Raw genomic sequence first — 16428 nt, forward strand, 5'->3', positions numbered from 1 at the left:
CACTTACTTCTCTGCCACTCCAGACATCCTCATACAATACCACAACTCTTCTCTTGGTACCCTGTCATAAGCTTATCTAAATCCACAAACACACAAATGCAGCTCCTTCTGGAATTCTCTATATTTCTCCATCAGTACTTTCCGAGCAAACATTGCATTGGTAATGCTCTTTCTCTGCATGAAACCATATTGCTGTTCACAGATCTTCACCTGTTTTCTAAGCTTAGCTTCTACTACTTTTTCCCATAACTTTATACTGTGGCTGATCAACTTTACGCCTCTGTAGTTTCTGCAGCTCTAAACATCACCTTTGTTCTTCAAAATAGGAAATGGCATGCTTAATCTCTGCTCCTCAAGCATCCTCTCACTTTCCAAGATTTTATTAAACAATCTGGTTAGAAAATCCACTGTCATATCTCCTAAACATTTCCATGCCTTCACTGGAATGTCATCTGGACCAACTACCTTTCCCCTCTTCATCTTCTTCGTAGCTGCCCTCACTTCATCCTGACTTATCTCTTGCATTTACTTATTTACTCTGTGCACATCATCAAGCCTTTTTCCTCTCATTTTCTTTATTTATCAGCTCCTCAAAAAAAAAAATTCCCTCCACCTTCACAACAGACTCTCCTCACTTGTCAGCACATTACCATCTGTATCCTTTATTACCTTAACCTAATGAACATACATTCCAGCTCTGTCCCTTTGTTTGGCCAATTGGTACAAGTGCTTTTCTCCTTCTAGATTGTTCAACGTTTTGTACAGCTCACTATATACCCTTTCCTTAGCTTTTGCCACTTCTCTTTTCACCTTGATGACAAAATAGTAATGCTCCTGCAATGAGTGGATGTACTGCGCAAGTAGCAAAACAAGCCCAGTGGGGAATAAAGATGGCTACTTAAAAAGTCCAACACTCCGTTGCCGAAGTAACGCCAAAACTCCCAAGAGACAAGCATCAGCTATGTAGCCTCTGGAGGACAAAATGTAACTCCAACTCATGGGATATGAGGCTATGAGCACAGGCAGTGAAACTCCAATGCTGGCTCATAGTAACAATATGCACAAAATGAATGCTTAGGCGAGAAGATGAAAATGAGTTGTCTGCTTGTGTTCTAGGTTCCTACACCAGGTTGTTTACATCACACCAGTCACACATCTAGGTTTGTAGATATTATATTTTGACCTCAGCACATGGGTGTAGTGCATATTCAATTATTACAGACCTTCTCTGATGGTCAGAAAGAACAAGACAGAACACGTTTCTTAGGTCTTGTGACTGTTAAAAACAAAATAATAAAGGTAGCTCTTTTAAAAACAAACAGTGAATGTCCAATCAACCAACATATGAGATTAGGACCAAACAACACTCCAGCCAAATTCTGAAAACAGTTAACCCTAGACTCCCTTGATTGAGAGAGTAAAGTCAACTCAGAACATGGCGCCATTTTGGGTCCAACTGTGTGGAACTACTGAATGAACCTTTTACGTTTTCAAAAGTTTTTAAAATCATTTTACCACATACAGCAACACATCCAGGTACAAAATAAAATAAATATAAAAATAGATAAGCTATCAAATGTACAATTTATGATTATTTATTTAATGAATTTAAAGCCTGATTCATGCTTCTGCAGCTCTGTAACTCCGTGTTATGCAATGACGTGTGACAGTTTTAAAGTTCTCCGTCGCTGGATTATGTTTTATTCTGGACTAATTTGACCCTCAACAAGCATTTCTTTGTACAATCATCACCTCCAATTTAAAGGTAAGATGTATAATTTCATCTTTTTCAGACTTTGTGTTGTAAAGTTGCAGACTTTTTTGATCTGATCTAATCCCGAAATGTAATCAGTGTGCGCACTGCAAAAACTATAAAAATATGATGGCAGACGAAGGAATGAAAGCAGAAAAGTGTCAAATCACAGCCTTTTGTGTCTGATTTAACAGGCGTACGTCAGGCAGCGGGTCCAAGTCTGAGCACCGTATAAAAAAAATAAACGGTCGGGCTTTTAATCAGGGAAACAACTCCGGTCCCATTTTCCTCAAATCAGCGAGTGTCAGCGCTGAACGTTAATTTGTAACTTTGTTACTGTGCATGTCCAGACTGCTCGTGGATTTTAATGGAAGTGCATTGCGATCAGACAGAGCACTTTATCCAATGTGAGCAAAACTCAGTTATATTTTTAAAATGGATCAAGTCTGTTATATTTTTAAAACAGACCAAATCCATTATATGCATAAAGCAGACAAAATTAGTTATACGAGGGCTGTCAATAAAGTTACGGTCCTTTTTATTTTTTTCAAAAACTATATGGATTTCATTCATATGTTTTTACGTCAGACATGCTTGAACCCTCGTGCGCATGCGTGAGTTTTTCCACGCCTGTCGGTGACGTCATTCGCCTGTGAGCACTCTTTGTGGGAGGAGTCGTCCAGCTCCTCGTCGGAATTCCTTTGTCTGAGAAGTTGCTGAGAGACTGGCGCTTTGTTTGATCAAAATTTTTTCTAAACCTGTGAGACACATCGAAGTGGACATGGTTCGAAAAATTAAGCTGGTTTTCAGTGAAAATTTTAACGGCTGATGAGAGATTTTGAGGTGATTCTGTCGCTTTAAGGACTTTTCACGGTGCGAGACGTCATGCAGCGCTCTCAGGCGGCGGCGTCAGCCTGTTCAAGCTGAAAACCTCCACATTTCAGGCTCTATTGATCCAGGACGTCGTGAGAGAACAGAGAAGTTTCAGAAGAAGTCGGTTTCAGCATTTTATCCGGATATTCCACTGTTAAAGGAGATTTTTTTAATGAAAGACGTGCGGACGGGTCCGCGCGTCGGGACGCAGCTGCCGCGATGCTCCGCCACCGGAAAAACACCTCTGTTGAAAGCCTTAAGGACAAGTTGGAACATGTCCTGCCTGTTAAACAATTTCTCATATACTCACTCCACTGAAAGCCATCAAAAGCCGCCTGGATTTAAAACAAATGGTTATCAACACGGAGGTGTTTTTCCTGTGCCGCCGCACTGCGTCGGCTGCGTCCCGACGCGCGGACCCGTCCGCACGTCTTTCATTAAAAAAATCTCCTTTAACAGTGGAATATCCGGATAAAACGCTGAAACTGACTTCTTCTGAAACTTCTCTGTTCTCTCACGACGTCCTGGATCAATAGAGCCTGAAATGTGGAGTTTTTCAGCTTGAACAGGCTGATGACGCCGCCTGAGAGCACTGCGCGACGTCTCGCACCGTGGGAAGTCCTTAAAGCGACAGAATCACCTCAAAATCTCTCATCAGCTGTTAAAATTTTCACTGAAAACCAGCTTAATTTTTCGAACCGTGTCCACTTCGATGTGTCTCACAGGTTTAGAAAAAATTTTGATCAAACAATGCGCCAGTCTCTCAGCAACTTCTCAGACAAAGGAATTCCGACGAGGGGCTGGACGACTCCTCCCACAAGAAGTGCTCACAGGCGAATGACGTCACCGACAGGCGTGGAAAAACTCACGCATGCGCACGAGGGTTCAAGCATGTCTGACGTAAAAACATATGAATGAAATCCATATAGTTTTTGAAAAAAATAAAAAGGACCGTTACTTTATTGACAGCCCTCGTATGTATGTAACGGATTAGTTAGTCAGGAGGCACCGAACATCTACGGGGAATCCTGAATCAGGACCTGCGCCTCATTTAACGGCTGGTGTCACAGATCAAATGGTCCCTGGATAGCTTCTCTTTTTCGGACTATTCTCTGTCAACACTAGAGATGGTTGTGTGTGGAAATCCCAGTCGTTCAACAGTTCCTGAAATACTCAGGCCACCCCGTCAGACAGAAACAACTATGCCATGTTCAAAGTCACTTAAATCCCTTTTTCTTCCCCATTCTGATGCTCGGTTTGAACTTTTAATGTTGTCTTCACCACGTGTAGATGCCAAAATGCACTGGGTTCCTGCCATGTGATTAGCTATGTGTGTTAACAAGCAATTGAACAGGTATACCTAATAAAGTGGCTGGTGAGTGTATATCTTACCAAAAAAAAAAAAAAAAAACCCAGAACAAAACAAGACAAAACAAAAAACAAACAAAAACAAACCTCAAACAGATGTCAATGAAAAGCCACTATCCAGGATAAAACCTATTTTACCCAGTGTCCTCTGTAGGTTGGAGACTGAATTTCAGTTGATTCTGAGTGGGATGACCTGCCAGAGTGTACTTCACTGTCACACAACCCTCTGCTTCCTCTGAGGTCTGAGGCACAAATACATCTTTATTTGTTAATTGGTGAATATTGCAAAACACAAAGTGTGTCAACATAAAAAAAGTTTCTTCACATTTTTAGTCACAAAAACTGAACAGAAAATTGCAAGCAAATACTATTCTGCACAACTGCATATTTCACAGTCTGTGTTGGTTTAATGCTGAAAAACAGTCAAATGCCACTCATACCGCTCCAGTAAGTTGGGCATAAAGCAGTGATCTCTGACCCTGGAAAATTGTAGTGATGGGTGGAGAAAGAACAGTGACAGATATGTCATTTGGCAAATCCCATGTGACTGAGAAGTCCAACATTGTTGGCTGAAGAGCAAACTGCAGTGACTGCATCACCTAATGGAGACAAATACATAACAGTTTTTATATGTAGCTTTCAACTACATTCATGTCTTACAACAAAATGTTAATTTTTGTGTTTTTGTCTCTTACTTTGGCTTGCATCCTGTCAGTTCCTGTAATGAACTGAGCATGACCTCTTCCTTCTTTGGCCAAACCATTGATGAGAGCAGAGCTTGCACCCTGCCCTATCCCAAATGAGAAACACCTAGAACACCATGATTTAATGGTTTATTCAACACCATGAGAACATGAGCATACATTATCTACCATGTGTCTGTGTTTTTGAAGCCAAACCTGTGAGACACTGAATTATTTTTCACCAGTTTTATGACTTCTTTGGTGTTACCCACCTCACCATCAGTAAAGACAAATAGCTAGGGAGGAGAGTTCACACACATACACACACAAAACTTATATTTCTTTGAAATATCCACCATCAGCCATATGAAAGTGAATAAAAATTAATTTCTTACTTGTCTTGGGTGGTTGGGAATGCACGGATGGCTGAAAATATGTTTGAGTGGTTGAAGGATCTCTGTTCCTCCCATATCAGCTCCCATCTCCTGAACTTTCTCCAGAGCCTCATCCATGGTCTTCTGGCTGTATTCCACACTCTTCCTACCATTACAAACATGAGCACAATCATGAACATGCACCAATATATCCACATGTAGGAACAGTGATACAACAAAACAATTGTGTGGAAAGAATGGAAAAAAGGGATTCACTTACGGAAAGATATGTTCATAGTGTGACCCGAAACTGTAGATGTTGAAATAGCAGCCCAGTGGGATACTCTTCAGAAGGAGCAGCAGAGTGTCCTAAGAGGAAAAGGACAAGACAGTGAAAGCCAACATGAAAGAGCACGCCTCACTTATAGAGGTTGAACAGACTATTCGAGCCGTTGACTTTAATGCTCTAAAATGATGCTTGGCGCTTGACACTGACTACTCATTGACCGCTCGATAATGATGCTGCCACTGTAGTAGCAGCTGTCCACACTCAAAGATATTATAGCAAAAACTAAGTTGAAGGACAACAGTGATAAAAAGCTGAGGATGTGTCCACCAGGATGTCAAAAAGGTGATCTGAGAACACAGATCTGATGGAAATTATGCGACTTGCTTTTCTGTTTTACCAGCAGTCTCAGTCTTTTTTATTCTTTTCCAATTAAATATAAATTGTAGCATACAAGTGTTATTGTTGCTGCCAAGTTGCAACCCGTTGGTGTTTATACTCATTTCCATAAATGTATTTGAGTTGACAGCATCTGCATTATTTTTTGCAAATAAGAGATCATTCCTTGCTGTAAAGCCTTCCCTTCTTCCATGCTAATTAATGATCAGCAGACTTTGGTGGTGAAGACTTGGATGAAATTAAACCGTCTTTGAATTTCATGTCTGAGGAACTAAGTGGAGTGGTGAAAAAAACAAACAGAACTGCTCAGGAAAGTATTGCAAGAGAAAGACAATAAAATACACATTTCGGAAAACCGTGTGGATGAGTTGGAGCAGCATATTAGGATGAAGGAGTTGATTGTGTCTGGATGAAACATTAAACATCGAACATATGCTAGGGCTTCTGCTCTCGGCAGCAGTGCCAGTATGGATGAAGACACTGGGAAAAATTCACTAACCTGGAGCAACAGGTTATTTTTTTTTTTCCCCATCTCAGGACAACAACGATACTGCAGACTGTCATTCAATTACAAAAAAAGATAAAAACTCTAAACCGGTTTTTATGATTCAGTTTGCAAACAGGAAATTTAAGAACGAATTGTTAAGGCAAACAAAAAAGCTGAGAGGAACTGAGGTGTATGCAAACGAACATTTGACAAAGAAAAATGCCGATATTGCAAGACAAGCCAGAGCTCAAAGAAAACAGAAAAAATTACAAGCAGCTTGGAGCAGGAACTGTCAAGTGTGGATTAAATTAAATGGATCTCCCGAGGAAGCAAAAATTATAATAAGAGAGCTCTCAGATCCGGATAATTTTAAGTGACTGCTTCCTAAGGAGGACAATGCTCATTATTGGTTCCTTTTCATTTACTTGTATTGTTTGTCTTTCTTTCGTTACGGGACAAATTTTGCGAAAACATATACCCAGAGGTGTCAAATCCAGCTTCAAAAAGTAAAAGTGCAGCCACATATGTGTTCCATCTTCCCAATAAACCAGCTGATTGAAGCATTCGGTTTCCTCCTCGCTCCAAAAGTGTGGTGCTGTGCTGCCGCGTCTGGATTTCACCATACTTGTTTACCTCTGCTTCGGTGGTGTCCAGTGGGTTGCGCGCACTGCATACAAGTAGTTGCCATACTCAAAAGACCAAGATTCCTTGTGGAGAGGACATGCGCAGAACACAAAATAATGTTCCTTACTATGGGGATATCCCGATGCGCGTTTATATGACCTGATATTCACGTTAGAAAAGGAGTAACATAGCGGTCATATTCAGGTTTTAAAAAGCAGAATATGAGCATATTCAGGTTTTTGCGGGTGTTTACATGGCCGTGTGCAACCGGGTTATTGCTAATATTCCGGTTATGAAAGGGTTATTGGCAGCATGTAAACGTAGTCATTCACACTCCAACCCGTCCACCATAGCCAAGACCAAAGAGCTGTCTAAGGACACCAGGGACAAAACTGTAGACCTGCACAAGGCTGGGATGGACTACAAGACAACAGGCAAGCAGCTTGGTAGAAGACAACAACTGTTATGACTATTTATTAGAAAGTGGAAGAAACACAAGATAACTGTCAATCTCCCTCAGTCTGGGATTCCATGCAAGATCTCACTTTGTGGGGTAAGGATGATTCTGAGAAAGCTCAGAACTACACAGGAGGACCTGGTCAATGACCTGAAGAGAGCTGGGACCACAGTCACAAAGACTACATTAGTAACACATGATGCTGTCATGGTTTAAAATCCTGCAGGGCAGCAAGGCCCCCCTGCTCAAGCCAGCACATGTCCAGGCCCGTTTGAAGTTCACCAGTGACCATCTGGATGATCCAGAGGAGGCATGGGAGAAGGTCATGTGGTCACATGAGACCAGAATATAGCTTTTTGGAATCAACTCCACTTACCATGTTTAGAGGATGAGAACAATCCCAAGAAAACCATCCCAACCGTGAAGCATGGGGGTGGAAACATCATACTCTGGGGGTGCTCTTCTGCACCGTATTGAAGGGAGGATGGATGGGGTCATGTATTATGAGATTTTGGCAAACAACCTCCTTCCCTTTGTAAGAGCATTGAAGATGGGTCATGGCTGCGTCTTCCAGCATGACAATGACCCCAACCATACAGCCAGGGCAACTAAGGAGGAGTTCCGTAAGAAGCATTTCAAGGTCCTGGAGTGGCCTGGCCAGTCTCCAGACCTCAACTCAATAGAAAATCTTTGGAGGGAGCTGAAATTCCAAACCTGAAAGATTTGGAGAAGATCTGTATGGAGGAGTGCACCAAAATCCCTGTTGCAGTGTGTGAAAACTTGACCAAGAACTACAGGAAACGTCTGACCTCTGCAATGGCAGACAAATGTCTCTGTACCAATTGTTAAGCTCTGTTTTTCTAGAGGATCAAATACTTATTTCAATACTTATTATTTATTGTGTTTCTTATGTTTGCAGTGGTATTATAATATAACAAGACAGTTTAACTTTTTTTATGTTATTGCTTAAATATTTATTTTAATATTGTATTTCTAATCATATTTACAATGGTGCTATAATTACAAGATAGTTTATTTGTTAACTTTTTATGTTATTGCTTAAATATTTATTTTAATATTGTATTTCTAATCATTTACAGTGATTTTATAATTACAAGACAGTTTATTTGTTAACTTTTTTCTATTATTGCTTAAATATTTATTTTAATATTGTATTTCTTATCATGTTTAAAGTGGTGTTATAATTACAAAACAGTTTGACTTTTTTATATTATTGCTTAAATGTTTTAATTTTATTGCATATCATGTTTAAAATGGTGTTTCAAATAAAATGAACACTTTATACGTTTAGGTTTCTTAGGTAATTGCTCAAATCTTTTAATATTGCAGTTGACGTGTGTGTGTGTGGGCCACTTCTGAACACATGTAAGTTCGGTGAATTGATGACTTAAATGACTGTACCCATGTGGTCCTATGGTACACCGACGTTGGTACTCAATGCCAGTGTACCGTAGGGTGAGGCCTACCAGGGTGAGGCCTACCACTTTCTCCATGACTGCTGGGATAAGCTTCAGCCCCCCTGTGACCCTTGAGTGGAGTAAGTGGGTATATGGGAATATGATTGTGTTTAGAATGGCGTTTTTATACAATAAATACTTTATTACCTTAATTTCATTAAATTGCTGGAATTTATTTTAATGCTGTTGTTGTGTTCTTTATGTTCTGGGTATGCATAGTGTTTAAATCAGAATTAAGTTTATTTGCTTAAATTATATAGCTAAAATATTGATTTTAATATTGTTTTTTAATATCATAGTGTTGTAGTTTTTTAACTCAAAGTGTTTATATTCCTTATATAGTACAGTTAGTGAGTTTTTCTTTGTATTTGGCAAAATAACTAATTCTAGCTAATTGTAGCAAATTTGTTTCACTAATTAGGGAAAATATCATTCCAATTACACTGAGTGGGAAATGGCACAAAATGTGGGGGGTATTTTGGGAGTATATTCACAATGCAGATACTAATAGGTAATAGATAATAATAAGAATAATAATGCCGCAAATTTCAAGAGGGCTCCAGCACTTTTGGCTTGGACCCATAATTACATATAATAAAACTGCAATACATACATAGAAAATAAAACAGTTTACTATAGGAGTATTCATTTATGGGCAGCATGTGGCTTTGTGGTTACGACTGTTACCTCACAGCCAGAAGGCTGTGGGATTGATTCCCAAATGTGCAATAATCATGCTGTCTAATCAGCATCTTGATATGCCACACCTGTGAGGTGGGATGGATGATCTTGGCAAAGGACAAGTGCTCACTAACAGATTTGTGAACAATATTTGAGAGAAATGGGTCTTTTGTGCATATACACTCAACAAAAATATAACCGCAACACTTTTGGTTTTGCTCCCATTTTGTATGAGATGAACTCAAAGATCTAAAACTTTTTCCACATACACAATATCACCATTTCCCTCAAATATTGTTCACAAACCAGTCTAAATCTGTGATAGTGAGCACTTCTCCTTTGCTGAGATAATCCATCCCACCTCACAGGTGTGCCATATCAAGATGCTGATTAGACACCATGATTAGTGCACAGGTGTGCCTTAGACTGCCCACAATAAAAGGCCACTTTGAAAGGTGCAGTTTTGTTTTATTGGGGGGGGATACCAGTCAGTATCTGGTGTGACCACCATTTGCCTCATGCAGTGCAACACATCTTCGCATAGAGTTGATCAGGTTGTCAATTGTGGCCTGTGGAATGTTGGTCCACTCCTCTTCAATGGCTGTGCGAAGTTGCTGGATATTGGCAGGAACTGGTACACGCTGTCGTATACGCCGGTCCAGAGCATCCCAAACATGCTCAATGGGTGACATGTCCGGTGAGTATGCCGGCCATGCAAGAACTGGGACATTTTCAGCTTCCAAGAATTGTGTACAGATCCTTGCAACATGGGGCTGTGCATTATCCTGCTGCAACATGAGGTAATGTTCTTGGATGTTGGCACAACAATGGGCCTCAGGATCTCGTCACGGTATCTCTGTGCATTCAAAATGCCATCAATAAAATGCACCTGTGTTCTTCGTCCATAACAGACGCCTGCCCATACCATAACCCCACCGCCACCATGGGCCACTCGATCCACAACATTGACATCAGAAAACCGCTCACCCACACGACGCCACACACGCTGTCTGCCATCTGCTCTGAACAGTGTGAACCGGGATTCATCTGTGAAGAGAACACCTCTCCAACGTGCCAAACGCCAGCGAATGTGAGCATTTGCCCACTCAAGTTGGTTACGACGACGAACTGGAGTCAGGTCGAGACCCCGATGAGGACGACGAGCATGCAGATGAGCTTCCCTGAGACGGTTTCTGACAGTTTGTGCAGAAATTCTTTGGTTATGCAAACCGATTGTTTCAGCAGCTGTCCGAGTGGCTGGTCTCAGGTCTCAGACGATCTTGGAGGTGAACATGCTGGATGTGGAGGTCCTGGGCTGGTGTGGTTACACGTGGTCTGCGGTTGTGAGGCTGGTTGGATGTACTGCCAAATTCTCTGAAATGCCTTTGGAGACGGCTTATGGTAGAGAAATGAACATTCAATACATGAGCAACAGCTCTGGTTGACATTCCTGCTGTCAGCATGCCATTGCACGCTCCCTCAAATTTTGCGACATCTGTGGCATTGTGCTGTGTGATAAAACTGCACCTTTCAGAGTGGCCTTTTATTGTGGGCAGTCTAAGGCACACCTGTGCACTAATCATGGTGTCTAATCAGCATCTTGATATGGCACACCTGTGAGGTGGGATGGATTATCTCAGCAAAGGAGAAGTGCTCACTATCACAGATTTAGACTGATTTGTGAACAATATTTGAGGGAAATGGTGATATTGTGTATGTGGAAAAAGTTTTAGATCTTTGAGTTCATCTCATACAAAATGGGAGCAAAACCAAAAGTGTTGCGTTTATATTTTTGTTGAGTGTAGAAAATGTTTCAAATATTAAGTTCAGTTCATGAAAAGAGCAAAAACAAAAGCGTTGCATTTATATTTTTGTTCAGTGTATGCAGAAAATATATCTAACACACACTTCCAAAAATACACGTTCTTTTCACTTTTGTGTTGTGTGTAACTTTCTTTTTAATCACAACAATAATAATAGTTTCCATCATACTAATAATTATGATGATGATGATTAGGATACTCTGAATAAATTAATATATTATATACAGACATAATATATACAGACAATAGGAATGGACGCTAATTTCAACAGGGTCCTCAAACGTTCCACAGTGATTCAAGCTGCATATTCATTCATAACGTCAATCAATGAATAAAATTAATATCATTTTAACAAATAAACACTAAAAACAAACACCATCGTGTGATGAAACGTCATAAAATAAACATGATAATATCAGACGCTTCGTTCCTACTGAACAAAACCAGCCAATTAGTGCTCGTAAATATGAACATATTCTGTTCAATTGACATAGAATAAGGATCATATTGATTTTTGTACGTTTTTGTTGCGCAAACTGTCTATCTGTGCTGTTAAATGTGAGTTTAAAGGCGACGAGGTTCAAATGCGCGTTCCCGCGAAGGGGGTGCTTTTCACGGCAGGGGTGCTGAATCCGGCACAACACGTCTCAAGCGATGCCTTGCTCGTAAATCTATGCCACCACCATCCATGAGTCTTAACAACAGACGGACAGCTTCTCTGTCCGTGGTTATGCCAGCTATCCAGCACTTCTGGTGCATCCATCTGTAGCCGTGTTGTTGACCCGACATCTGTAGCTGCTGATGGATGAACTCCGCCACCTCGACAACATCCGTTTTATTTCGCCTGCGCCAGAGATGGTTCCTTGCCAAAGTTCTTTGTAAAGTTCGGAGGCTTATTTCAATGTCATCCTCCTCATGTAATAGCGTCCAAATCTCACTGTTTGTGAAACCACACCGAAAATAGCTTTCAATGATCGAATGGAATGACCATGTAGGGGGCAATGCATTTCGTAACGTAAAGTATCTCAGAATTGCAAGATAGTAACTCAGAATTGCGAGATAAGTCAGAATTGCGAGATAGTAACTCAAAATTGCGAGATAGTAACTCAAAATTGCGAGATAATAAGTCAGAATTGCGAGATACTATCTCGCAATTAATCAAAAAAACTTTTTTTCAAGTGGCGCAAACGGGCTTCCATAATGATTACTTTGTAAATGTGGGTTAAAATTTAACAGATTCAATTGTATCTTCTGGAGTGCACTCTTTGGATTACAGTAAAACAATTAATAAAATTCAGGATATAATGTTCATTAAAGAAACTGATGAATATGAAATAATTGACATTGTTTGTAAACTCAAGGGAAAATCAACTGATAGCGATAATTTTGATATGTTTTTGATTAAAAACATTATTGACTGTATTGTTAAACCTTTCAGGTATATTTGTAAGTTGTCACTAATGAATGGGAAATTTACTTTCAGAATGAAATTAGCTAAAGTGATACCTCTGTTTAAATCTGGTGATAAACATGTCTTTTCAAATTACAGGCCAATCTTACTCCTACCACAACTTCCAAAAATTTTGGAAAAGGTATTTTTAAAGAGGTTAAATGATTTCATAACTAAACAACACATACTTAGTGAACAGCAATATGGTTTCAGAAAAAAAAAATCGCACTACTTCACTGGCTGTAATTGATTTTGTTTAACAGATTACAAATGCAACTGAAAATAAGCAATATACTGTAGGAATTTTTTATTTACATAAAGCATATGATACTATAGACCATACTGTGCTATTGGAGAAACTACAGAGGTATGGTATCAGCGGACTGGCATATGATTGGATAGCTAGCTATTTACACAATAGGTATCAGTGTGTACATAATGGTGGGACCAATTCTGAAGTCATGAAAATTACTTGTGGGGTGCCTCAGGGTTCAGTTCTGGGGACATTGTTGTTTCTTCTGTATATTAATAACGTATGTTTGTTTTCTAGGCCCGTCAATTGTATTTTGTTTGCTGATGACACAACAGTGTTTTGTAGTGGGGATCATTTAGGACAGACTTTAGACATGATGGAGAAGGAGCTACAGAATTTTAAACAATAGTTTGATTCAAACAAATTATCGCTCCACTTTGGTAAAACAAAATGTATCATATCTGGAAACAAGTCCGGGAATTTCTGCAGAAATTTATCATTGAATGATACTGAAATTGAAATCGTAACTCATACAAAAATTCTTGGTGTTGTTATTGATGATAAACAGATGGAAAACACATTAATTATGTTGAATCTAAAATGTCAAAAGCCATTGTAATTTTGCACAAAACACAAGATTTCATTTCCCAATGCTCATTAACTATTTTATAGCATTCATTGCTCATTCCATATATGACCTACTGTATTGAGGTATGCGGAAATATATACAAAAAACTAACACTAATCCAATATTTTTGTTGCAAAATAAAGCTATCATCATGCGATGATGCGCTCAGAGGTGCATCATCACTGAGAACACTGCAGCTGCTTTCTCAGCCAGGTTTGACTCTAAGCTGTTCATGGAGTGTCATAATGTGGACAGCCTTCTTCACACTTTCAACAGTCATTGTGAATCCATTTTGGATGAGGTCGCACCTTTTAAATCCAACTTGGTGACTAAGACCAACTTGGTGACCATAAATCCTTGGCTTAATGACTGTATCCAAGATTTGAAGCGACTATGTTGGAAAACTGAGCATTTGTGGAAGTTTTCTAAAGTTGAGGTCCATAGGTTGCATCTCAGGGAACTTATGTCCTCTTTAAATGAAATGATAAAAAAATGTTACATCTGAATATTTTCGTCAGCTTATCATCTTAAAATAAGAAAAAACCCAGGTGCTCTTTGACACTATCAGCTCTATTGTGTGTCCTTTTGCTCCATTAACACCTGTATCCTGCAAAGCTGACAGCAATAGTTTTCTTAAGTTTTTTTGGCTGCAAAAAAATTCAGGACATCAAAGCTAATCTCCCATTGCACACATACTGTGTCCCTGATGTTGTTGAGCCTGCTCCTCGTACATGGTCCTTTTTAATCCTTTAACACAGGCTGATATCTCGGCTTTGATAACCAGGATGAAGCCCTCTGTATGTCCTGATGCTCTACCATGTAGACTCCTTGTTAATGTGTTTGATGTCATTGGGCCTTGAGTTACCAAGTTGATAAATGTCTCCCTGTCTTCTGGTGTATTCCCCAGCTCTTTTAAACATGCATTTGTGGAACCACTTCTCAAAAAGTATAATCTGGACCCTTCTGATCTGAAAAATGTCCAACCTATCTCCAAACTTCCATTCCTGTCCAATGTCTTGGAGAAGGCGGTTTATGATCAGCTAATTTCCTTCTTAGTGACTTCCAACATGTTTGACACCTATTAGTCTGGTTTCCACAGGCATCACTCTATGGAAACCGTCCTACTCAAAGTATCTAGTGATATTTTGATGTCTGCAGATTGTGGAAAAAGCACCGTTCTAGTCCTATTAGATCTCTCCTCTGCATTTGACACTGTCGATCATAAAATCCTGCAAACAAGACTACGCGATTCAGCTGGTTTGTCAGGGACCGTTCTAGCATGGTTCATCTCTTATTTGTCAGGTCGTAGTTTTAGTGTCACTGCAAATCAGATCATTTCTGACTCTGCCAGTTTGAAGTGTGGTGTACCCCAGGGTTCTATTTTGGGCCCAAGTTTGTTTTTGCTCGATGTTTTTTTTCGATGTTTGTTGATGTTTCTTATCATTTATTTGCTGATGACATCCAAATTTACTGCTCATTTAAAGCCTCTGAGATCCAGAAATTGGACTCGCTACTGAACTGCCATGAGAAAATAAAACAATGGCTCAGCACAAATTCCCTGCAGTTAAATTTGGATAAAACCGAGGTGCTGGTGGTTGCCCCAATGATGTCATTAAACGGTATTTAGGTCTTTTGAGCTCATCTGCAAAATCTAGCCTGAGAAACCTAGGTGTTATCTTTGATTAAAAAAAAATGTAATTTGAGCATCATTCCAAGCAGCTATCCAAAAACTGTTTCTACCACTTGAGGAAGATTTCCAAACTCAGATCAATTGTTTCAAAAGATGATCTTGAGTTGATTATTCATGCATTTGTATCTTCTCGTTTGGACTACTGCAACAGTTTGTTTTCCTGTCTGAACAAAAAGGAGATGTCCCGTCTGCAGCAGGTCCAAAATTCTGCAGCAAGGCTGCTGTCTCGCTCAAACAGAAGGACTCATATTTCTCCTATTTTAAAGTCTCTTCATTGGCTCCCAGTGTCATTGTTTTTCCATTTTAAGATCCTAGTGTTGACTTTTAGAGCTTTGCATGGTCAGGCTCCCCCCTATATTACAGACCTGTTATGTCCCTACGCTCCTGCTCGGAGCCTGAAGTCAGTGGATTAGAACCTTCTGAGGGTCCCTCGTACCCACTTTCCAGGCCGTTGCGCCGAGGCTGTGGAATGATCTCCCTTTGTCTCTTCGCTCGCTGGACTTTGTTGATGTTTTTAAGAGCAAACTTAAAACCCATCTGTTTCTCCAGGCATTCAAAACTTAGTAGTGAGAGGGCTGTTTTATGACCACTGTGTGTGTCTTATTTTATTGTGATGTACATTGTATTTTATTGTCAGAATTTTTATCTGTGTGTGTCTTTGTAAAGCACCTTGTGACTTTCCTTGTCTGTGAAAGGTGCTTTATAAATAAACATTACTTACTATAAGAATTATCTGTAACAAAACATATTGTGAGTGAACAAAACCATTCTTTGCTTGTTTACAAATGCTAAAATTCTGGGACTTGGTTGATTACATCACAATATAAATTATATATAAAGTTAAGGCCCCTTCACACACAGTGCGAAGTTTGGATGACGTTTGGACAAATAAAGCAAAACAGTGCGAATCAGTTCGAATTTGTGCGCTGACGGGCAGGCGTCGGCGCAATGTCGCGTGCGCGACCTCTCTGTCTTTCGAGCAGGAGCAGTGTGAGGTGCACCACATCAAATAATATAACTGCTTGCTATAGTCTGAAGACTATTGAATTTGTTATTGCTTTCGGGATTGTGTGGTGTTCGCCACTGTTTGTCTGGTTGTATTTTGTAAATTTGAGAGTTCA

At 39.8% G+C, this 16428-nt stretch overlaps 1 protein-coding gene across 2 annotated transcripts in view; it reads right to left on the reverse strand.

Moving 5' to 3' along the window:
* LOC117508264 (von Willebrand factor A domain-containing protein 5A-like) overlaps positions 1 to 16428 on the reverse strand; it is a 142250-nt gene that overhangs the window by 64067 nt on the left and 61755 nt on the right. For both annotated transcript variants that reach the window (XM_034167945.1, XM_034167946.1), the window contains exons 8-13: positions 5332 to 5420; positions 5073 to 5217; positions 4894 to 4973; positions 4690 to 4804; positions 4435 to 4593; positions 4133 to 4236 (exon numbers count right to left, since the gene is read on the reverse strand). In XM_034167945.1, the coding sequence (XP_034023836.1) occupies positions 4133 to 4236; positions 4435 to 4593; positions 4690 to 4804; positions 4894 to 4973; positions 5073 to 5217; positions 5332 to 5420 (692 nt within the window). The remainder of the gene's footprint in view (positions 1 to 4132; positions 4237 to 4434; positions 4594 to 4689; positions 4805 to 4893; positions 4974 to 5072; positions 5218 to 5331; positions 5421 to 16428) is intronic.

The sequence above is a fragment of the Thalassophryne amazonica genome, chromosome 4 (assembly GCF_902500255.1).
Source record: "Thalassophryne amazonica chromosome 4, fThaAma1.1, whole genome shotgun sequence".
NCBI classification, from domain to species: Eukaryota; Metazoa; Chordata; class Actinopteri; order Batrachoidiformes; family Batrachoididae; genus Thalassophryne; species Thalassophryne amazonica.